Below are 25401 nucleotides of genomic sequence, written 5' to 3'. Positions count from 1 at the left end.
ATCTGCGGGCTATGCAGCCCACAGGATTAGGCTATTAATTAGTATAAATCCAACAGCTTCAACTGGAAACTATTTGTAGATCATAACTTCAACTTGGCAAATGGAAGAGCAAAGCCTTTGTTAATTGTCAAATATCTATCTAGCAGTTGCTGTGAGCATAATTTTCACAATTCATTGACAAAGCAGTTGAAATTAGGGAAATTAGGCAAGAAATAATGATTTATCCTTAGCTGCAGGACTTCTAATAAAAAAAAAAGAAAAAGCCTAATACTGTTTGTGATAAACAGAGATCTCTATAGCTCAAAGGGGACAATTAATCCTACTTTCCTTGTATTTCTTCTTGCATAGCTGAGAAAATCTGCTACACTAGAACAATTATTATGTGGAACATATGACAATAATTACGGATCAATGCGAAAGCATCATGTTCTACCAGTCTGAAAAATGTTAAATTTAATGGTTTAGCATTGCTACGTGGCCAGCTTAAACCCTCCCCAACTCTATTTCAGTCTCCTGCCATATTTTTTAAAATTGTAATCATCAGGCGATTTTCTAAAAACAAGTTAAATCTGCCAAAACTGTGAGCAAATGGAAACAGGCAATATAGCTATCTGGTTAAAATAAATATCTAGTTTTCTCTTTGAGAAGCAGCAATGCTGTTTTCGCGCATATATGTTCAAAGGCAAGCTTTGATTGAAGGAACTAATTAACACCTGGGACAGTGGCTAGCTTGCAAAGCATGTGGCTGAGAGAGGTCAATGGGACAGATCAGAGATACGGCCCTCCAAACCTCCCTGTTTGGCCCTTGGAACTCTCCATAGACCCCAGGCCACACCCTCCTAGAGTGCTTTTGCCTGGCTAGAAGGTGGCTTTGAACTGTGATAATATATTTGCTTGCCTGAAGCGGTGTGCATGCGTGTGTGTGAAAACGTCTGGCTTTGCATGACTGGAATGTAATGTAATCCAATATACAATGGGAAAAGTTCCATACCTGTCTTCTGCATCTAGTCCTGGCCACCACTCATGTGGTCCCCAAAAGGTTACCCATAAGGGAATGTGGACCTTGTGCTGGAAAAGGTTCTGTAGCCCTGGCAGCAGAAATCCTACAGCTAAACCTCTGAATGTAGCATGTGGATCATTGACTACGCTCTTCAGTACTTGCTTTTAAAATCAGATTTCAGACCTAAGGTCCAGATGGGGAGCCCTAATATTATTAATGGCTTGTTGAGACATCACAAACCAGTCACTGGCAACAGGTTTTGTTTTTTTAATGTATGAGATTTCCCCCTAGAAAGGGTAAATGGGGATTAAATGGGGAGGGGGGGGATGCTTCGGCATTTGAAGACAAAGGCATTGAGCAGATGCTACAGATAACTTGCATGCAGAAGGAGCACATAAAGACTGGTCTACAAACAGCCACATTCTGCAGCATTCCCGTTCTTTCGTCATTGAATAAGAACATAACAGTAGTAGATGAGCCTGCTGGATTAAGCCAATGGGTTATCTAGCCCAGCATGCTGTTCTCTTGGTGGTCAATACAGTACCTGAGGTACAGTACATGAGAGTTTGTAAATACTGCTCTTAGTTTCCACAGTAATAAAACTGCAAAGTAAGGGACTGTACAGTTTCCAGAACTGACCAGGAGCACGTGGAGCTGCAAGGGGTGTGTGTGGCTATCTAAAAATTGCCTCCATCTGCCTTCAGCTAAGAGATGTCTTTCGCCATGAAGCACCCATTACGTGGCACAGAAATTAATGGAGCAGAGACAGGTATCTTTGTGGGCTAGAGAGAAGGGAAAACAGACTGGAGGAACCTGAGGCACCATCTTATTAATATGTTGGCCCTTGAGCTGGCTAATAAGTGTACCAAATACTTTAGGGAGCTGTTGTACTGGGAGACTACGGTAGCCAGTTCAGATGGAAAGCTGAACGCACACCTCACATGACATGCTGCTGCTGCAGCTATGTGAGTTCAAGTTCATTTCTGCACCAGTGAAATATTATAGGACAGGGTGAATGGAGGCTGGCCCATTAGGGTGGTGAATGGGGCCTTGCCCTGCCAACTGCAATATGCTCACTAGCCTGCCATCTTAAAAGGTAAAGGTAAAGGGACCCCTGACCATTAGGTCCAGTCGTGACCGACTCTGGAGTTGCAGCGCTCATCTTGCTTTACTGGCCAAGGGAGCTAACAGCTTCCGGGTCATGTGGCCAGTATTACAAAGCTGCTTCTGGTGAACCACAGCAGCGCGCGGAAATGCCGTTTACCTTCCCGCTGGAGCGGTACCTATTTATCTATTTGCACTTTGATGTGCTTTTGAACTGCTAGGTTGGCAGGAGCAGGGACTGAGCAGCGGGAGCTCACCCTGTCACGGGGATTCGAACTGCTGACCTTCTGATCAGCAAGTCCTAGGCTCTGTGGTTTAACCCACAGCGCCACCCGCATCCCTACTTGCAACCAATTAGGGATGGCTCTGCCTGCCACTGGCTCAGGCTCCACCTACTGCTGGCCTCCCTGCCTTCTCCCCATGGACACTAGTCACCAATGAATAAGGCAGGTGCCTAAGCAAGGGAAATAGGTGGGGCAAGCTGCCCTTAGAAGTAAAGCAGAGTGGAAATGGCAGGTTACAGTGGGAAGTAAAGAGCAGCGTAGAGAGAATAGCTCAAAGGAAACAGTTAACCCCCAGGAACAGGGTAGTTTAAGTTTATAGACTGAAATAACTGCCTTTTATGGATTCATATAAATATATCCAGACAGCTGCACCAAAAAAAATGGGCAAAACATAAAAATAAAAATAATGGCTTGGCTAAAACACCGGGGTGTGCAGATTCATAGCAGCATTTCCCAGTAATGCTCAGTGAGGAGGCTTAAAGAGGCGTGAAACAAAAAGCCAAGGCCTCCAAAAACCCAGCAATCAGGAATGAACAGTATATTAAGCGTTCTGCCTTTCCTCAGAGCTGTCACAGAGCTTTTCAGGATCAGGGAACAGATCTTAATTATATAGAGAACCCACTGTGCACAATGCCTGGCAACTTACACACAGGTTTAAGAGAGACAAGGGTCGGGGCCTTCCCACAGTCAAATTGAGACCCAGCCATATTTATACTTCCATTAAGCCCTTTCAGAATGAAAACATGTGCAATAGATCAGGAGGGAAGGCCTGCTGAGGGACACTCACCCCATCCGCCTTTATGCCCAAGAAACAAAGTGTGCAGAGGAGACTCATAATCATAGCCATGGTGCTTAGAGATTATCCCCAAGAAAGAGGACTGTATAGTTCAAAGCTACAGGGCTGTAGCCAAGACCCACTGTAGAGTAGACCCACTGAAACTAATGGAGATGATTAATTTCTCTATTTAAGAGGGTCTACTCTTACTGAGGACATGGGTGGTGCTGTGGTCTAAACCACTGAGCCTAGGGCTTGCCAATCAGAAGGTTGGCAGTTCAAATCCCCGCGATGGGGTGAGCTCCCGCTGCTCAGTCCCTGCTCCTGCCAACCTAGCAGTTCAAAAGCACATCAAAGTGCAAGTAGATAAATAGGTACCGCTCTGGCGGGAAGGTAAATGGTGTTTCCATGCGCTGTTCACCAGAGGTGGCTTAGTCATGCTGGCTACATGACCCAGAAGCTGTATGCTGGCTTTCTCAGCTAATAAAGCGAGATGAGCACCGCAACCCCAGAGTCGTCCACGACCGGACCTAATGGTCAGGGGTCCCTTTACCTTTACTCTTACTATAACTTAGTTGGATACAACCGGTGGGCTTTTCTCTTCATGCTAAACACAATAGCTGTACCCAGAAAGGGAAATAAAGACATCTGCAGGAGATGTAGAAAAGAAAATATTTACAATTATTCCCATACATTATTTTTCCCCTAGCTGTTCTACTGGGAGTGCCCTTTCCAGGGTGGAAAGTCTTTTCGCATTCAAAGGATCATCCCAGTAGTGGCTGATCCATTAGGGGGAATGGGCCACTGACCCAGCAACCTCAGCCTGACCTCACCTGCCTGCCTCCTTACTTGCAACTGGTGAAGGTGCCATTGCCAGCCTCTTCCTCCTCCTCAGTCACAGTGTGTCGCCTTTCAGAACTCACAAGGGAGAAGAATGGGGGTGCGGTGTGTGGAATTAGTTGGCTCTACCTGTCACTGGCTCTGGTTCCACCTGCTGTTGATAACCCTGCCTTCTGCCAGACAAGACCAGACAATGGTCACCAGCAAACACTGGACCACCCTTTGTTTTATGTTTGAAAAAGGGTTTGGCATTCTACAACTTCCCTGTGACAATAACCGACATCCCCTGTTATCATGCCACAGCAGCTCAAAATGTTCTTTCCATGGCCACGACAGTTATAGAGTTTAATTAAAAACTGGAAACAAAAGGCACCCCCCTCATGCCCCTCCCTGAAACTCATTGGTAGTTAGAAAGACAAAGACTTGAGAGCTGAGTGATGTGAGCTGGAAGCAGCAGGCTGGGAAGCCAGAGTGTCAGAGTGAAGCTTGATTACTGTTTGAATCCTAGACTGCAGCTTTGGGGACAGCAAGGGCCATTTATATGATATCATCTATCATAAAGACACCACAGTCTCTGCTGTACCTCATTCCAAAGGAAACACAAACCCTGGGTAAGTGACTGGAACCTCTGGAATCATGCACCGCTCAGAGATTGCATGCATATTGGCATGCAATATGTCCTGAAAGAGCTGTAGCTTATGCAGCAAATTAGCTCCCAATACACAGAACCGAGGGGACGCAGGTGGCGCTGTGGGTTAAAGCCTCAGCGCCTAGGGCTTGCCGATCGAAAGGTCGGCGGTTCGAATCCCTGCGGCGGGGTGCGCTCCCGCTGCTCGGTCCCAGTGCCTGCCAACCTAGCAGTTCGAAAGCACCTCCGGGTGCAAGTAGATAAATAGGGACCGCTTACCAGCGGGAAGGTAAACGGCGTTTCTGTGTGCGGCTCTGGCTCTGGCTCTGGCTCTGGCCAGAGCAGCGATGTCACGCTGGCCACGTGACCCGGAAGTGTCTCCGGACAGCGCTGGCCCCTGGCCTCTTAAGTGAGATGGGCGCACAACCCCAGAGTCTGTCAAGACTGGCCCGTATGGGCAGGGGTACCTTTACCTTTACCTTTACACAGAACCGAAACACATGGAAATAATAAAGCTGGGTCAACATTATGATAGGCCAAGGGGAACAAAGGAAGTTGCCTTAAACAAGATCAGATTAGTTGTCCATCTTAAGCCAGCATTGTCTGTTCTGACTGGCAGCTACTCTCCAGGGTCTCAGGCACAGATCTGTGTTTCCCATCACCTGCAATCCAGGTGGAAATGCCAGATAATTGAAACTGGAATCTTCAGCGTGCAAATCATGTGCTCTTATCGCTGAGCTGAAGTCCATACCCAAGTCTAATGTGTATTTCTGTTTCTAGCTTACTTAGCCGCACAGCTTTCAATACGTTTAACCCATCACAAATCATGATGACCTTTTTGAGTCAACTTTACTTAAGGCTGGCTTTGCTCTCCTACAGCGACTGACACATCTACCTACCAGCACCATCTAAGTGAGTTGTGATTTCACTGCCAAAAGCAGCATTAGCTGATGAGTCAGTCTCTAAATAAATCCTGATTTCTCCTACCTTGTTAGGCACTACACTGTACATAGCAAAAACTCTGGCTTGGCTTCAGCCTACACTCGATGAGTGATAAAAAGTTTCCAGACACCAGGTTTTCTCCCTCATACTGTACATTTTTCAGTGTACTCTTTGAAAGGGTAATGTGTGAAGAGACCCTTATGGCCTTTCCCAAAAGCAATGTGTTATTTAGTTATGGTAAATGAAAAATAGAAGGGTTTTCCAACTTTCCATCTGCAGGATGGCCCCAAACATTAGCTGAAGCATTCTTCATACCACGAGGCAGAATTCCTCTAGCTGGCATTCTCCAATGTTTTTGGTCTACAACTCCATCACACCCAGTCACCACAGACTGGGGCTGATGGGAGCTGGAGAGCATCAGGTCAAAAGGGTAGTAGAATTAACAGCTTCATATACCATAAGATTTGCCTCTTATCACACAGGGATTTTTTAAATATAACACTAATTGTTCTCAAATGGTATGGGGGGTGTCGGTCTACTATTGACTAACATTCAGTCCTAAAAATCACTAGCATTTAATTGCCAGCACAATCCACTATTCTTGGCCTTGGGCTTTGATGAAAGCAAATATGAAGGTTTCTATGGTTGCCTTTTAATTATAGCTTTTCATCTTTGTTTTATTTTAAGGCACTAAAAATGCATTCTCTCTGCTCTTTCCATCTTCTCTTATCCATGGCCAAGAGAAGTGTGAAACTGCAAGTAAATTAGCACAAAGTGATATGTTGTGATATTAGCAGCCCAGTCTTCAGCTGCCTGAAAAGTGGAAGCAGTTTGCTTCAACAATGTACCTAAAGGATCTTGATCGGAAATTTACTAGAGTACAAGAAACCTGGCATAGGATTTTGGGAAATTACAACCTGTGGAACACTTCTGTTGGGCTTCTTCCACTTGAATGATCAGAGTGATAAGATGTAAAATTTGGACTCGAATTTCACTGTTGTACAGGAACCATCTGCCACACAAACATCGAAATTCTAGCAGCTCACCTCTAATGATTCACTAGCGCATAATTGCGGTGCTACTACAAAATGAAGATGATTCACGATTGAATGAATATGCCAGGTTGCTTTAAGAAAAAGTGGAACATTGCTCCTGTTAAATCCAGTCTGGTCACTTAGCCTTCCTTCCTTACCATGTCCACAAAGACAGAAGAGGCAAAGAGTAGAAGCCATCACTCACACAGGCAATCTCAGTCCAAGTTAAGGTGCTAAAATCCCCCTGAAGTTGATGGAACAGTACTAATTGCCTGCAAGACTGAAGCCTGAATGGGATTCAGGAAAGAACCTTAAAGATTATACAGCCTTTTATCACACCCATCATTTAAGCCTATAAGTTCCCTTCACTAACACATAAAACAAAGGCATAAGGGGACACAGCAACCACTGCCCATTGTCGAGAGATGTAAGCTCCAGGTTTATCCAAATGCAATATCAAAATGTGACATCATATTTGTACCTTACCGGGGCAGGGGAGGTATTATTTGGTACAAAGTCAAAGAGGTGGCTGGGTCCTGGACTATGATGTCTAGGACCTACACTAATGTAATATGGAGTCACTTGGACTTTTGGAGCACAAAATGAGAGTATTGCAGCCAATGGAAAAGCAACAAACAGTAGCTACAAATAAAAAATAGCTGTTGCTCTCACAAAACACCAGATGATAAGGAGTAATTCCTCCACAAATCCAGAGTGGCGTCCCCAAGACGATTGCATGGCACCTTGTACGCCTCCTTCTGGCAACACCTGCAACCAAGCTGGTGCCAAACTTATTGCTCTTCTTTCCTTTGGACCATGCCAGTGAAGCCGAGAGGAGGGTCTTGTGATCTGGGCAGCCCAGAACCTCCATACACACTGCGCAGGCTTGCACCCCAGGCAGGTAACTTCGGTGTTGCTAACATAGCAACACGTCTCCCCCAGAGATGTACTCCATTGTCTCTTTAGACAGATGGATCTCACCTGCCCTGACCATTGGCCTTGCTGGCCAGGACTGGTGGGAGTTGGAGCCCAACAAGGTTTGGAAGACATCAGGTCCCCCACCTCCATCTTGACTAAGAGATGACTAATAGAAACATTGAGAGCACCAGCTGAGCTAAAATTAGTCATAGAACCATAGAACTGTAGAGTTGGTGAGGACCTCAATGCAACCCTCTGAGATGCAATGCAGCCAAAGAATCTCTGACAAACCTCCAATAAATGAGAGTCCACCACCTTCTGTGGTAGTCCATTTCACAGTAACGGCTTGTCCACACTTCCACTTGTCCTGTGTCTTAAAAGCACAGGTTCTAACAGTTTTCTGTTTGCCCCTTGATTTTCCCCAGGAAAACTCGCTCATTATTGCTGAATCAGAGCTTTTGTATGTTTTAAAGTAGGATTGCAATTTTCTTCCTTGATTGTCTTGTCTTGTTTAAACCGCTTTGCGGGGGTTTTTTTCTTAATCAAGTGGTGTATCAATTTTATGAAATAATAATAATAATTATTATTATTATTATTATTATTATTATTTGTACACCGCCCATCTGGCTGGGTTTCCCCAGCCACTCTGGGTGGCTTCCATAAAAACCAAAAATACACTAAAATATCATGGATTAAAAACTTCCCTGAACAGGGCTGCCTTAAGATGTCTTCTGAATGTCAGGTAGTTATTTATCGCTTTGACATCTGATGGGAGGGCGTTCCACAGGGCGGGCGCCACTACCGAGAAGGCCCTCTGCCTGCTTTGCTTCTCGCACAGGACCTCAGCATCCGGGCAGAACGATGGGGGTGGAGACGCTCCTTCAGGTATACTGGGCCGAGGCCGTTTAGGGCTTTAAAGGTCAACACCAGCACTTTGAATTGTGCTCGGAAACGTACTGGGAGCCAATGTAGGTCTTTCAAGACCGGTGTTATGTGGTCTCGGCGGCCGCCCCCAGTCACCAGTCTGGCTGCCGCATTCTGGATTAGTTGTAGTTTCCGAGTCACCTTCAAAGGTAGCCCCACGTAGAACGTATTGCAGTAGTCCAAGCGGGAGATAACTAGAGCATGCACCACTCTGGCGAGACAGTCCACGGGCATGTAGGGTCTCAGCCTGCGTACCAGGTGGATTTGGTAGACAGCTGCCCTGGATACAGAATTGACCTGCGCCTCCATGGACAGCTGTGAGTCCAAAATGACTCGCAGGCTGCGCACCTGGTCCTTCAGGGGCACAGTTACCCTATTCAGGACCAGGGAGTCCTCCACACCAGCCCGCCCCCTGTCCCCCAAAAACAGTACTTCTGTCTTGTCAGGATTCAACCTCAATCCATTAGCCGCCATCCATCCTCCAACCACCTCCAGGCACTCACACAGGACCTTCACCGCCTTCACTGGTTCTGATTTGAAAGAGAGGTAGAGCTGGGTATCATCTGCATATTGATGGACACCCAGTCCAAACCCCCTGATGATCTCTCCCAGCGGCTTCATATAGATGTTAAAAAGCATGAGGGAGAGGACGGAACCCTGAGGCACCCCACAAATGAGGGCCCAGGGGTCTGAACACTCATCCCCCCCCCACTTTCTGAACACGGCCCAGGAGGAAGGAGCGAAACCACTGTATAGCAGTGCCCCCAGCTCCCAGCCCCTCTAGACGGTCCAGAAGGATGTTATGGTTGATTGTATCAAAGGCCGCTGAGAGATCCAGCAGAACTAGGAAACAACTCTCACCTTTGTCCCTAGCTCGCCGGAGATCATCAACCAGCGCGACCAAGGCAGTTTCAGTCCCATGGTGAGGCCTGAATCCCGATTGGAAGGGATCTAAATGGTCCGCATCCTCCAGGCGTGCCAGGAGTTGTTCAGCAACCACGCGCTCAATCGCCTTGCCCAAGAAAGGAAGATTTGAGACTGGGCGATAGTTGGCCATACTGGCCGGGTCTAAATATGGTTTTTTAAGAAGTGGTTTAATGACCGCCTCTTTCAGCGGATCTGGGAATGTTCCCTCAGAGGGAAGCATTCACCACCCCGCAGAGCCCATCGCCCAGCCCTTCCCGGCTTGCTTTTATTAGCCAGGATGGGCAAGGATCCAGGAGACAGGTGGTTGGTTTCACGCGTCCAAGCAGCCTGTCCACATCATCGGGGGTAACAGATTGAAATTGATTCCATGCAACTTGACCAGACAGAGCTCTAGCACTCTCCCGCCCCAGTCCTGCTCCCACGGTGGTGTCTAGCTCCTTCCGAATATGAGTGATTTTATCTGCAAAAAACTTTGCAAAATCGTTGCAGGAGATCTTGGAGTCTTTACAAGGCCCCGGTGGTAAAGGTGGTTCCATTAAATTATGAACCACCTGAAAGAGTCTCCTGCTACTATTTTCTGCAGATGCAATAGAGGTGGTGAAGAAAGTCTTCTTCGCCGTCGCTATCGCCACTTGGTAGGCTCGACGTTGAGCTCTAACCTGTGTCCGGTCAGATTCGGAGTGAGTTTTTTGCCACCGACGCTCTAGCCGTCTCAGCGATTGTTTCATCGCCCTCAGCTCCAAAGAAAACCACGGAGCTGTCCGGGCTCCATGCAATCGGAGAGGGCGCTTCGGAGCCAGACAGTCGATAGTCCTGGTTAACTCCGCATTCCAGCGGGCCACCAGGGAATCAGCTGAAAGGCCATCAACATGGGATAAAGCATCCCCTACCACTCTCTGGAAACCATTTGGATCCATTAAGTGGTGGGGGCGGACCATCCGAATTGGTCCCACCTCCCTGCAGAGGGGAAGAGTCGCGGAGAAGTCCAGTTGCACCAGGAAGTGATCTGACCATGGCACTTCTTTTGTTTCACTTTTACTTAGTGTCAGATCACCCACGTCACTAGAGGTGAACACCAGGTCTAAGGCATGTCCATGACTATGAGTTGAGCCAAACTTATTCAGGGACTGAGACTTAAGTTAATGGCAGACAACAAGGCATTGTCTTTATTGAGTTTTGTCAAACTTGGGCAATCTTCTTTGGAGCTTCCTATATAGCCCAAATTGTCAGAGAGTCCTGTTTTACTTCCTCTCCCTCTTCCACTGAAATCAATGAAAACCGAAAGTGCTTAATGTTTGATCATGGCCATTTTGTTTGTGTGTTTAAATATGGAATTATAATCTAATATTAAGGCTTTCACTATTACTCGGTTGCATTGGCAGAAATATAATCTAATGATAGTGACAGCTGAGGGTGGGCGGAATGGCTAGCCATGTCATGAGAGAGATGTTCCACAAAGTACAAAATATATTGTAAGATATCTATACACCAAAGCCTAACAGCAACTTTTGAGCCCCTGGATTTGATGGGGTTGCGAACTAATTCATCCCGACTCAACCTGGTTTTCCCTGTCTATGGGCGTACATTTTAGGCACTTCAGAAACGGTCTCCAACCTTAATCCTTTGCTACTTGAAGGCATTTCTGGCTTTCCTCCACTTTGGCCTCTTAACTAACTCCTGCCTCACCGTCTCCTACCCCCAGCTCACAGCACAGGATGCACCCCAGGGCTGACTCTGGCTTTGAGGAGACCAGGGTAAAGTGCCCTCTGGTAGGCTCCCTCCTCTGATGGTGAGTCCTGGCAGTGATGGGATGCTGCAGGCAGAACAGAACTAGATGGCTGGGTCTAGGAATACCCCCCAAAGCAAAGGAAAATGGGGCATTGCGGAAAGAAATTAAAATGACAACAAGACCAGCTGCCTGGCATTGCTTAGAGCATTAGGCTGGACGTCATTTTTAAATGGGGGTGGGTGGGGACAATTGTCAGTTTTGGATCATGCCAGGGTACCCTGGTCCTGCTAGTTGCCCAAGCATGCCAAGAGCTGCTGCCATCCCTGACTGACCATTTACTGCATGGGGTACATCTGCCCTGAAAAACCAATTGCAACTGAAAAGAGTGCATGAAGTGCCCTGGATATGAGTACACGAGGTTATGTGCATGTAAGTCCTATAAGAAAAAACCAAAATCCCACAAATCAGATGTCCATGTCTGGCAAAGGAGTGAGAATGGGACAGGAGAGAATAAATCTATTCCATACTCCATTCTGTTTTCTGGACAACTGACTTGTAGGATTCTAACTACCACCCCCCCCCCCCAAAAAAAAGCCATATACACAGAGCGTTGATTTGCATATGCAATTTCCCATCCAGCCAGGCCTGCTTCTGTCTATGTGTACTTCCAAGATGAATTGGAGCAAGTGCTTCTGTATTTAAGAAGAAGGATAAATTAGATCCTCTCCTATTTAATTAGAATTAAAGGCAATTAGAGCCAAGACAAGTAGATGCAGGAAGAGAGCTGCAATAGAGGGAGAGGACTGTTAATTAACAGAACTAACCACATTTAAGCACAGTCCCCCATTCTCATTTTAACCCATCTATTTACTGGAAAGAAAAGTTCTCATTTTGGTTGTGTGTGTGTAAATGCCAAGAACCCCAGTCTGCATCTGTCAGCATGACTTGAAAGGCACAGAACACCTCACAACATTGGACCATAGATGATGAACATGGCTTATTTCTAAGTGAATCAATATTTCCCAGGCTCTATTAAGACAAACGTTGCTTTTATTTTTAGCCCTGATAGGATATATTGGTACTTTCAAGTGTCATGTCTATTGTTATAGAATAAATGGGCAAGCAACTTTTCATTCCTCTGCTGTTCAACGCAAAGGGACTCTGCCAGGGTGACAAAGTATTTGGATAAATTTACTAGTCCATCTGTTTTTCCACAGTATTAGGAACTACTTACAAACAAGCCCACAAAAGTTAGCTATTCCACCTACCCACACTTATCTAAAGTAATCATATTTGGCTCCAGAGTTGCAAGTTTCCTTGTCTGGTTGCCCAAAAGCAATTCTTTATTTGCCACAGGCAACCAAGGGATCAGCTATGTACATTTGCATTGCACTATTAATTATGCATAAGAGCAACCCCACAATTAACTTAAACTTGGTGGGTTACATTTACACAATCCATCATGTTTTCTATATCAAATGCATGTCTATGACATCATACATCAGCTTTGCACATTATTACAGAAAATGGGGAACAAATGCCTAGCAGATGCAATTTTGCTCATTCGGAAATCCAAATGAAATTAATATGTGTCCAACCTAAAGGCAATTTAGGTTCCAAATGGGTTTGCTCAAATAGTCATTAAATTTGCTTGTCATTAAAATTCTGATGAAGCCGTAAAAGCAAGTTATTCCGTTATTCCATTCCAAAACAGATTACCCTGAAATTTTGAAAAGGAAAGAAAACCTTAGAACAGAGTTACTGATTCTTTCCTATTACCTTCGTTACTTGCATTCCAGCAGCTATGATACCCAAAGTAAATTCACCTGAAGGCAGAAATATATGGAGGGAGCAGAACCTGCCCATATATACTGAGGGAATCCAGCTGATTTCTATAGGTGCAGCTAGGACAGAAAATAAATACAACCGCCAGTGTGTGACATACCGGGGGAAAGAAACCTTTTTAACTATGGCAATAAAATTGATTTCACAGATATTTAAGCATTCATGAATGGAGGAGAAATCCACTTAGAACTAATGTTGTTAACACAGGAGAGAGCCGTTTTCTTTAGCTTAGGTATCTTTTGTGCAAAATTCTTTTTCAGTCACGCTTATTCCTAACAAAGGAAATGGTGAGGGTTCATTCTATTTTATCATAAGGTTGAGCCTTTTAAAATGCTTATTTATGGCCTCATATTGAAGAGAGATTTTCCTTCAGCAACTTATCAACGATTTCCAAACAAGAGCCTGCGACCCCTTGCATGGTGCTGATAACGCCAAGGTTGCAGGTTCGATCCCCATATGGGACAGCTGCATATTCCTGCTTTGCAGGGGGTTGGACTAGATGATCCACAGGGTCCCTTCCAACTCTACAATCTTATGGTTCTATGTGGGCTGCCTTCCATATGCATAGCGAAATTTCACCTTTCATGCCTGACAGTGGGAAGACCCTCATTACATATTGTTCAATTGTACTCCAAGAAAGGAAAACAATGCTCCTCGCAGGCATGGAATTACTGGTTGCACTATCCAAACTCTGAGCCAATTTTCAGTTTACATTTTCTACTCAAACATAGATATTCCTGTACAAAACTCACAAGCAAATTATATAGATACCATCCACTTCTCTTTTGGAGTGCTTCCAGAAAAACTGTCTATTGAGCATTCATCCTGACTGGTTTGCTGGGAGATTAGATGATTATGGCTATTCATCAGGCAACTATCTTGATCTGTTTGTAAAGGACATTAAATGATGTGGGCTACTCATCTCAATTGGTTTCTTCTTGGTCCTTTGTCATCCATCCCTAGGTCCATAGTGTAAAGTGGGAATTAGCCATCAGAGAACTGCAAATCTGGAAGGGATATGTGCCCCAATCCTATGCTTGCTTACTCGCAAATTCATCCCAATGAATTCCATTGTACTTACACCCACGTAGCTTTGCACAGTGAAGTATGATTTTCCCATACCCCCATCAAAGGCCTGAAGAACTTTTGACCACCAAGCCAAAAGAAGCAAATTGGCCAAATATGGCATGGCCATTGGAGACTTATCAAACTGCAAAAGAGGAAGGGAATCGTGCACAATGTTACCTGGACTACATTCAGCTTGCTGGGTAACAAATCATACATATGTGATGTAATAGAAAAATACTATGAATACTGATACACCTTATAAGTTGTGGGGGGAAAGCAAAAAGCAAAAAAGTGATAAACCACCAATGAGACCACGAACAAGATTTCAAACCTCAAAAAAGCAATTTTGCTGCACTTGTGTTCCCACTACAGGCCCAGCATGGAACTGAATTTATGATCTTATTTCATGTTCACAGCTACTACAAAGAGACTACAGAAAGTCACCCTGCAGTGGTAAAAAAGTTGTTCTGATCTTTTCAAAAGACAAAAGTAAGATTGTTCAAGCCCATGAGGCTTTTTGTGTTGCAGAGTGAAAGGTTAAAAAAAAAAAACAACCACACTGAGACTTCCCTGCAATATAGGATCTACAGTAGATCAGAAACCAGGCAAACCTGATCTGTTCATCAGTATCTGAAGATGAACAGTGTCTGAAGCTCCAGGGAAGCCCTGTCCAAAACCCACCACTAGTCTTGAGCTGCTGCTAGAAGCTGGAAAATGCCACCTAAGTATTTAAGTCTGTCTCCTTTAAACATAACCATCTTGACTCCCTCGTCTCCCAAAGGAGTCATGAGATCACTACAAAGTAACTGACTGGAGGATCAGAGTCAGAGCCAACTGTTTGAGGGAAGTAATAACTGGCTTTTAATTACTTCTGCAGCAAAACTTACCTGGGAGCAAACTGGATGCAATGGGGCTGAATTTCTGAGTAGTCACATATAGGATGATAAGAGAGTGGGGAAAGCACTTTAATAAATCTGGTCAAAAAGCGTTATGAAGAATAAATATATAGTCTGCAACTGGATTTTTTAAAAGAAAACATCCCCCAATGTCATCTCAGAACACAATTTGCTTTCATATTGTTATATATTTCACTTCTAATTTGCACACCACCTTTCTATATTACTATAAACAAGACAATTTACAAGGTGGAGAAACAACAAAGATCACACACTTTATAACAATCTGATCCAAAACAAAAATGTCATAATAAAAACATAATTTTGAAATAAATGAATTAATAAAATAATAACAACTTGTAATTAGGCCAATCCCATTGAAATGATCAGAGAATAAACCTTGGAAGAAATGCTTATGTGTTCATTTTAAAGCATCATAAAATTTCGTAGATATTTACTCTGCACATTGCTGATTTAACACCAGACAAATTTTTAACACTTGCATTTTAAGTGATAACTATCTAGCTACATTCTCCCCCTGTTCCCATGCTGATGACAATTATAAAGATTGGTTCTCTAGGTATACATTAAACTAGATAATTTATTTCTTACAAAATTGCAGCGCACTTGGCATCATTCAAATCCAAGACGAAACAAGCTCAATTGGACTCTATGCAAAGTCTTGAACAAGTTGGGGGAAACCCCAGCATCATTCTGGCATGTAGATTGCTTGAATTTCCTTAGCTTGCCAGACTCCATTGGCTAACCGAGAATGTGCATAATAGCTGAAATCCAATGTTTATTCTAGCATATTCACTCCAGCTGCTATAGCCATGCCATACAAAGTCATTTTATGTGTGACATCTCTTGACTTCTGTTGGCAGAGCACTTAGAGCTGCCTTTTGGCTGGACAATGCCATTGGTGTTACTACATTTTATTTCTTTGCAACTGAGGAAAAGGAAATAACCTCTCAAATATGTAGATATTTGTAGGGTTCCACTGTTAGGCTGCAGTGTTAAGCACGGATAAGCCCCACTGAACTCAGTTGAATGTACTTCAACTGAGAAAACACACATAGGATTGCACTGTACATTTGCCAATGCAGGGTCTCTATTCCCTGCCACATCTGGAACCAGGATGAAGAATATTTGAACACTCTTGCTGGTCTGCAATGGCTTTCCAAGAAACACACAGCTAAAATCAGCCTCATGTTCCTGAGCTACTACAGAATGCAGCTGTGCTATTTCCTGCTGCTGCTCATGCTGTGGCACATGGGTACAAAAACACTCCCTTTGGTTCACCCCAATCTTCCTGCCCTTTTGGTGTCAAAACAGAACCTGATGGCACAGGGCAAGGAAACAGAACATAAAAGTGGCAGTGCAGCCATTAGTTCTCATTGTAACAACTGCACAATACGTACCCAGTTTTAGAATGGTCTTATTTGTGGATCTGGCATTTGTGCACCTCCCATTAACAGCATGACCTGATAAGGACATCACAGCTTATTGCTTGATCCTTTTTTTTTAAGCTAGAGAAGCGGTTCTTAACCTTTTCTGGGTCAGAGACCCCTTTGAGAATCTGATGAAAGCTACAGACCTCCTTCCCAGAAAACTGCACAGAAACACATGCACAGAAAATTGTGCATACAATTAATTTTATTGCTTCATTTTGTGTGTGTGCCCTGAAACCCACCCATGCTAGGGGATCCACGGACCACAGTTTAAGAACCCTTGAGCTACAAAAAGTGAAATCTTGATTTTACTGGCTACAGGAAAGCTTCATGAATCCACATTTTGTTTTTTAAGAAGAAGAATACTAAATCAGGTAACAATGGATGATATTCAGTTTGGCTCATTAAATTTAATGGACCTAACTTGGTCACGTCTATTAACTTCAATGGGTCTACTCTGAGTAAAGCTTAACTGAATGCCATCCAATGCACAGAAAAACATTTTTGCCGGGTTCTCATTGAAGTGAAGCCTTCTGAGTTCTCGGTATGCTTTGTACTCCCACTACTGTATATCTATACCAGCTTCCTGAATCTGGTGTCCCCCATACATTTTGGACTACAATTCCCATTACTCCTGACCATATATTTGTATTTGCTGCAGTCACATCCACTGTCACATGCAGTATAGATTAAGATACTGTTCCACAATGGCCTGTACATTTAGGGCATAATATACTAGGAAGTTTGTCTGCTCTCTTCTTATAGCGTTCCCATTTATATCAAGGGGAACTGAAAAGTAGCATGAAGAAATGAATATGATTTGCAGAGGGATGGCCCCCTCTTGGGTATATTTGGAAATATACTCTCTCCTCTCCCCCCTCCCCATGCAAAAAGCACAGCCTAAGAGTTTGTGGAATCTACAAGTATTCTAAACTCACAGGACACTAGCATGTCAATGGTGCACAGAGTGAAACCAGTACATACAAGCCAATATAATAAAATACTGATTTTTCTTGAAATCTAATGAAACAATGCAAGTCAAAACAGAGAAGCAAATTATTAATTTAATCTTATTAGAAGGGCAGCTTAAGGTTGCCCCATTTAATTGCTTGGAGAAACAGAGCAAATCCTTGCTATTCCCAAACCGCGTAATTGCCTCCGCATGTGCAGCCTCTGACTGTTCAGCAACATAGATAGCAGCAGTAATAGTATAATTATAACTTACAGCTCAAAGAGGTAAACAAAACTGTTGGCTCTCAGCCATTTCTTTTGCAAAGAATAGTAGTGCATATCTGCATATGGGCCTTACTGCTGGAGAGCCTATTAAATACAAATACAAGCAAAAGCTCTACCTTGATGCAGCTTATCGCAGCTGCTATCTTAGGACAATACAATGACCAGATGAAAGAAGCCTAGAAGTAGCAGCTGGCAGGCAAAACAGCAATGCAAGCAGCAGTTGAGCAGCAGGAGTTGTAATCATAAATGCATTAAATGAGAAGTGAGGTAAAGAATGCATCCAGTGCCTCTAGAATTGTTTTAGTTCTGACTGCACTGAATTGGAAGAAAAAACAAATCACATTACTTCTTACTTCCAGATGCCTCTATATATATATATATATATATATATATATATATATATATATATATTTAGCAGCATGCTTAGATGACTCTGCAGCACATACATGCAGTTTCTGAAAAGAATTCCTTTTCTTTCATTGGATTATGGACATCCCATTCAGCACCACATTTGATTGAACAGCGCCTGATGCTCAGGTTAGTTTTGCGTTTTCTTCCTTCATAATTCCTCCTATTTCCAATATTTAGAGGTGAGTGCCGCTGTTTATGTAGCCAAAGCACCACCACCAAGCAGAAGGAGGAGCCCTCATGAAGCATGGGGAAACTTTGTGGTTTGGAGAAGTACAGAAATCTTTAGTGGGGAAACCCTGAAGGGCTCCAAGGAAGACTGAATGTGTTCAGTGGCCATAGGAAAGCTGACTGTTTAGTTCTTTTTTGGTGATGGTCATGGTGGGACCAGGTAGAAGGGGTAATGGAATGGAATCTCCTGGAGGAGAGCATGGCTGGCTGACTAGAACACTAAACAGGACACTCCACACTGCAAACATTTTGTCTCAGAATATTGTTCCGCAGCTACTAAAGTTTCCAGCTGACAAACTGTAAATAGCAATAAGGCGCCAAAATGTGAAACCTGAAAGGGCTTGTTCTGTTGAAGTACAGTGCATAAAGACATTGCACTGGCAGTCTGTAAATATATGAATATTACATCTTAAGAAAAGCAGTAAGTGCATACATAAGGAGCCCTGTACTTCAGGGAATCAGACAACATTCCAGTATGCCTTCTTTAAAAATAATGCAAATAAATTGTGCAATTTTGAATGACAGCATCTATGTTACCAATCTGGATTGTGAGTAAAGGAATAAATAAATCCTCAAACAGTGCAAAAGATCTTGTACCTTAGCATTTTCAGGGCCAAACACTCTATGCAAGTAGTTAGGATAAATTTCCTTAAGCAACTGTTGGTCCTTATGCAATTTAAGGGCCCTTGTTTTGTACTCTATGATTAAAAAAAAAAAAACACCACACCACCAGAGCTAAATGCTTACTACAGAGGCTTTTTTCTCATTAACGTAAACATTGCTTAGCAACCAATTTGCACCACATTTTTTACATTCAAAGCATCAAATGGCAGATGGATTAATGAAAACATCCTCCAGCACTCTGCTGAGTATTTACACTCCCATGAAGAGATATTTCTTTGAATGAGCCCAATGAGAGACAGCATGGTATTTAATAGGTGGGGGGAGCCTTTCCTTTCCTCAGTGCACATGTTAAAAGTGAGGAGAAGAGGTAACAGCTAGGCCAGCATTCTTGCCATGCCTGCTTGGGAATTAAAAGCTATATGAACCTCTCAGCCTTGACAGAGAAGGAACTGGAAGGTTAAACGATGAAGGCATTAAGTGACTTGAAGGTGCCTTCCCTTTAGCTGTTTATGATTAAACTCTAATCTGTTTATAATGGCATGACATAGCATTATCCATGACAATATTGTCCACTGTAGACTCAGCAGCTTAGCAACTATGCCCAATCTCCTTTCAATGGCACCTCAAACCCTTCCATCATGCTGTTCCAGACCCTTCAGTCTCTGATTGTTCTATCTTCAGTCGCACATTTTAAAAAAACAACACAATTTGGCATCACTTTGTGGTTCCTGAGTTATATAGTTATAGTTACCATAACCAAAAATGATGTGTGTGCATATACACACACACATTCCAATTAATGACCAGAAAGGAATTAATGACATGTCACCCAAAGCAATAAGCTGGTCGATGAAGGTACACAGTTTGCATTTTACATCTTACTAGGTGCAAAGGGCAAGAAGGACAGGGAGGAGTGGAGGAGAAACACACCCATTTCAATAATAGACAGAGAACCACAAGATTGCAAACCCCCAGCTCAAGCAATCTTTTAGCATGCTGAGAGACAGGGAGTTCCAGCAAAATTAACCACAGTTTCCAGTATATATTAGCTTAACCCCTAAAGCCTCCAGATATTTAATGGAAATAATTGAAGGATTGTTGTTTGCTCCAATTCAGGGGTAAAATGTGGCTGCTTGGACACAGACCTGGAAAGCCCAGACCTGTGCCTAGAAAGCATGAAGCAAAGGGAAGCGTGGATGAGCTCTCAATTCTGTCAGACTTTTCGTGAGTCTGAACGCCTGAGTAAGGAAGGTGCTTAGGAGGTCACAATTGTCTGGGACACCCAGAACTTCCCCCTCCTCCTCCCTTCCTTCAGAAGCAGGTAACAAGCAGGTTGCAGGAGGAAAGAGCCCTTTGAGGTGAACAGCAAAGCATGAAAGGGCAAATGTTGGAGGTGCAGAAGAAGGATGCTTGGAAAGCCAGGATTATGGAGGAGGTAAAGAGGTAATTCTGGACTAAAGGGCTAGAGAGACCTGCAGATAAGATTGCGCATGAGGCTGCTATATGGGATGCTCACCTGATGAGGCAGCAGAACTTGAAGAGTGTGGAAGTGTGGTGTTCAGGTAACTGTGGAAGGCACTAATGAGATCAGAGGAAGAAGGATACTTGAAGGAGGATGGTTGGCTGGCTGGAGGATGAGTGTTCTCTGGAGATGCTGGATCATTGGGCAAAAAACAGCAGGGCTGCCCCCTTTTTGCTGGCTCTGATCCAGGGCTTTCCAGAGCACAGAATCATTGTAGAGCTGGCAAGGGCCCCCACGGGTGATCTAGTCCCACCCCCTGCAATACAGCCTGCAAGTATGTGACACTCCCTGTCATGCCAAAGTGCTTCAGTGAGGTGTGATTTTAGCATGTTAGGCTTCTGTTAAAGCCAAGAGAAGGCTCTATCTGCAGGAGGTGGCAACCCTACAAAGGCAGAGGTAGAGGCCGAGGGAATGACAGCTTGAGAAGGGAGAATGGGGAAGAGTGGATTGAGATGGGCCAGGCTGGGGAACCGCATCCCTTGAGATGCTCTCAGGCTCCATCTCCCATCCTGCCTGCCCTATTAGCTATGCCAGCTGGTGCCCATTTGGACTTGGGGGGTCCCAGCAAGAGCTATGAACCCCAGCCTGGGCTGAGAGAGGAGGAGGAGGAAAGCAGCTCTGGCAGCTAGCAGGTGGCTTTGAAAGGGAATGCAACTCTTCAGATAAAACGCTGTGCAGGGTGCAGGGGGCCAGCAGGGGGCGGGGCCGGAGGCTCAGAGGGAGAGCCTGAGGCAGAGAGGCGGGAGAGGCGCCCAAAGGCAGCAGCAACCTTTGGAGAAGCCGAATGCAGCCAGGGAAGCCGGTCTCCCTCCCCTTCCCCACCTCTGCACCCAGCAGACACCAACCCGCGCCTTCCAGGGTGTCAGAGGGCTACTCCACATTCTCAACTTCGAGGTCACCGTTGCTCGCCTCGCCTCCAGTTCCAGACAGGGAATCCGGCGCTGTCACCCAAACAAGTCTAGGGATGAACGCCTCGCCGCCGCCCCCCGCCCCCCACCGCCTCAGCTCCTCCCCAGTTTCCAGCCGCGCGTGTATGTGTGTGTATGTATGTGTGCGCGCGCGTATTGCACCAGCGCCTTGGAAGGGCGGGATCGTGGGGGGAGAAAAGCGAGGGTGACAGCCAGGACATGTCAGGGATTCACATTCCTGCAGCGGCTCCCCCCCCCCGCCCGCCCCCACTTCTGCACCCAGCAGACACAAAGCGGTGTGTGTGTGTGTGTGAGAGAGAGAAAGATTGTGTTGCAGATATGTACAGCAATAGCAACCTCAGGTTTCCACCAGGGCGAAGAAGGGCTTTGCATGAGAGGCTCGGGGGTGGTGGGGTTGGGCGAGGTGGGCGCCACTCACCTGCCTCGAGGTTGAAGGAGATCCTGGCCTCCGCGAGGTAAGGGGTGTCACTCTTAGACCGGACTCTCCTGATGGGTCTCCGGTCTATGTCCTCCTCGGAAGATGCCGCCATTAATGTGGGTACGGTGAGCAGGGTCGCCCGGCGAGCTGGTGAGGGAGGAAGAGGAGAGAGAGGGGTGGAAAGGAGGAGGAGGAGGAGGAGGAGGGCGCACACGCATAGGAAGGGGGAGGGGAGAGAGAGAGAGAGGAGCAGGGACACACGGAGAGAGAGAGAGGGAGGGAGGGAGGAAGGAAAGAGAGGAGGGGGGAAAGAGAAAAAGAAAACCCGTCAAGGATCTGTGGACTGGAGTGGAGCTGGAAATCCTGCCCTGCCACCCCTCTCCTGGCAGCCCCAGGGGCAGAGCCAGAGTCCCCACGTGGCTCCCTGCAGAGCCTAACAAAGCATGAAGCCTGGTGGTCGCCTCTAAAGCCATCGATGCAACGGTGAATGGTGGCTCTTTAGTGGGCTGGACCACCTCTAGCCCAGCAGATTTGCAGATCAATGTTTAACGTGCTTTGTTGTATTGCTCTCTCCCTCTCTGTGTGTTTCTTCGGGTTTCCTGGGCAAATGTCCCAGCGGAGGAAGCAGGTGGAAATGTCTTGAGTTGTTCAGAGAGAGCAATGAAACACAGGCGCCAAACTTTTTTTTTTAATGCTGAATGCTTAGGAGCTAATGAAAAAAAGATGGGAGGGATTTGCTTATGACTGCATAAGCATACAGCTCATACAGCTGCTGTTAGCACACATAAAAAGAAAAAGAAATAAAAGGATAGGGCAAAGATAAGGCCCTTATCCAAAAATTAAGTACCTCTGGACATACTTGTTAAGGATTAGACACTCTCTGCATTTTTACATGGTCTCTCAGGGTTACCACTTTTTTTATCCCACCCAAGGAACTCAAGACAGCTAATGCAAGATTATATAGTGCTTCAAAGTGTTCAAAGCACTTTCCATACATTTTCCACAACCCTGTATGGTAGACTAGCATTATTACTCCCAAACTGTGCTATGTGTGTGTGTGCATGTGCACATCTTAAGGCTGAGAGAGAATGTCTTGTCTTGTCCAAGGTCACCTAGTTTAGTTCTGGAGTGGGCAATAAGGGCCATGTGAGAATGGTTCCAGAATTCGGACTAACGATTTTGACCATCCAAAAACCAAATGGTTGACTACCCTTATGAAACAGTCTATGGACATGAGAAGCTAGTCACACCCTGGGTGGGTCTAGCTCTGCATTGACCACAACTCCCCAGTTTTTCAGACAGAGTTCTCTTCCAGCCCTACCTGAAGATGCTGGAGATCTGTACCTGGGACCTTTGGTATGTAAAGTGGATGCTCTACCACTGAGCTATGGCCCTTCTCCTATGCTGGCCATACTCTGGGAAGTCAGGCATACAAATGCACCCTTTTTACAAGACCTTACAGAGAGGGAACATGGCTTTAGGTGTTCCTCGCTCTGCTCATTCAGCCAACAAACACCATATTCTGTTCTGGGGAGGAGAAGAGCCATAGCTCAGTGTGCTTTGCACACAGGAGGTTCCAGGTTCAATTCCTGGCCTCTCCATGAATTGGTGTCGATGGTACTTAGTTGGCAGTATGACCTATGTTCTTCATGGTTTCTTGTATCTGGAAATATGACCATCGATCCTTCATTATGATGACTGAGCAGCCAGCGTGATATGAAATATGTAGCAATGGCTGAAGCCAAACCTTGCAGCAACACCTGTGTTATTAGTCCCATTCAGGCAAGGTGCTAAATGACCTTGAACCAAAGGCTACTTTCAGGCATCCTTCATCTTTCTGAATTTTCCTCTATAGGAAATGAATGTTTAAGGGTGACTTGCTTATGAATGGCACTGAAACTACAAGCGTGTGCCCTGCACTTATCCGAAGATCCTCATCTGGTTCTGTCCCTCTAAGCAGCAAAGCCAATGGCCGTCAGCAACCCTTTTGCCTTCTCCATACACTTTGATAACAGGGGAGCTTGTGAGAGACCTCATTGCTGCTGGATCCCTTACCACATTCCAATAAAGATGGCTCACACAAGCAAGACAAGTTGGATTTTTCAAAAACAATAATATTAGAGGGTTTTATACCCTCCTCCTAAACAAATTCCCATGCTTAAGCTGCAGCTGCAGCTTTTGTTTGTTTTGGCAAAAGGACTTTTGTAAAAATAAAAATAAAAATTCAAGAATAGGTAATGACAATCTTTCATAATTAGAATTACAGTGCATCTGTCCCTGTGATTTCTGGCCCAGCAAAATATTTTCTTCAAAAATACCAGTTTGTGGAAGCTCTGCATTTTCTCCTGCTAGGAAATCCAGCCCAAGGGATTTTGCTTACTTTCTCTGGACTTGCGTATCTATAAACCAAAAACCTTCAGCTGTTCAGCTTCAAGAGTATCAAGAATAATCTGCATTTTATGCCTGTAGTTGAAAGAAATTTCAGCCACCTGGCAACACCCATGAAGAAATGTGCATATCTTTGTGTTTAAAAAAATCCCCCAGAATTTCAAGAGGGGAGGGCAGATCCAGACTTCCCAGTGTGCATTTTGAACAAACAAGTCTCTGGGGGACACCTATTCACTAATTTTAATTGGGATACTAACAGTGTTAATTGAGGGGGGTTGTTTTTTTAAAAAAAAATCTATGACAGAAAAATGGCTCATTAAGTAATCACCTGCATTTGTATTATAATTTGTTATCATTTTCTTCCAAGAGCGCTTCCTTCCTTGACTTTCCTCTGGCATGAAGATGAGTGAACGAACAGGCCCATCCTATGAATATCTACTCAGACATGAGCCCCATTGAGTTTCAACCCTATGCACATTTTCCTGAGAATATAGAATATAGGGGCTATAAAGAGCAGCATACTTAAATCAGTTTGTTTTGTACATGTCCCTTCAAAATAATATGTATCTGTCAGTATTCAGAGGTTCCTGAAACACATAATGTAATAAATAGATCCCATCCACTTCCTTGCCTCAAATTTAAATCAATGCTCAACTATACACACATGTAAATGGGAAGTTAAATTGGATGCTGCTTTTCATCTGTAGGTTAGGGAGAAAAATCAAACGGCAGTCCCTTGTCTTATTTTGTGTCTGTCATGTACAGAATCTTTTATTCAAAGAGTAAAGAACATATGCAAGTGTTAAAATATAAGCCAGAATCTTTTATTCAAAGAGTAAAGAACATAAAGGTAAAGGTAAAGGTACCCCTGCCCATACGGGCCAGTCTTGACAGACTCTGGGGTTGTGCGCCCATCTCACTTAAGAGGCCAGGGGCCAGCGCTGTCCGGAGACACTTCCGGGTCACGTGGCCAGCGTGACATCGCTGCTCTGGCGAGCCAGAGCCGCACACGGAAACGCCGTTTACCTTCCCGCTGGTAAGCGGTCCCTATTTATCTACTTGCACCCGGAGGTGCTTTCGAACTGCTAGGTTGGCAGGCGCTGGGACCGAGCAGCGGGAGCGCACCCCGCAGCAGGGATTCGAACCGCCGACCTTTCGATCGGCAAGTCCTAGGCACTGAGGCTTTAACCCACAGCGCCACCTGCGTCCCTAAAATATAAGCCAGAATCTTTTATTCAAAGAGTAAAGAACATATGCAAGTGTTAAAATATAAGCCAGGA

The 25401-nt window shown here is 44.8% G+C and overlaps 1 protein-coding gene across 4 annotated transcripts in view; it reads right to left on the bottom strand.

The window, feature by feature from the left end:
- Positions 1-25401, bottom strand: part of PHACTR1 (phosphatase and actin regulator 1) — a 255596-nt gene that overhangs the window by 221295 nt on the left and 8900 nt on the right. For 3 of the 4 annotated variants that reach the window (XM_079984989.1, XM_079984993.1, XM_079984990.1), the window contains exon 3: positions 21734-21880. In XM_079984989.1, the coding sequence (XP_079841115.1) occupies positions 21734-21880 (147 nt within the window). Of the gene's footprint in view, positions 1-21733; positions 21881-25401 lie in introns of those variants that run through there. The other variant, XM_079984996.1, reaches the window with a different exon arrangement.

The sequence above is a fragment of the Podarcis cretensis genome (genome assembly GCF_951804945.1).
Source record: "Podarcis cretensis genome assembly, chromosome: 7".
In the NCBI taxonomy this organism is placed as follows: domain Eukaryota; kingdom Metazoa; phylum Chordata; class Lepidosauria; order Squamata; family Lacertidae; genus Podarcis; species Podarcis cretensis.
This window is presented reverse-complemented; position numbering and strand designations above follow the sequence as displayed.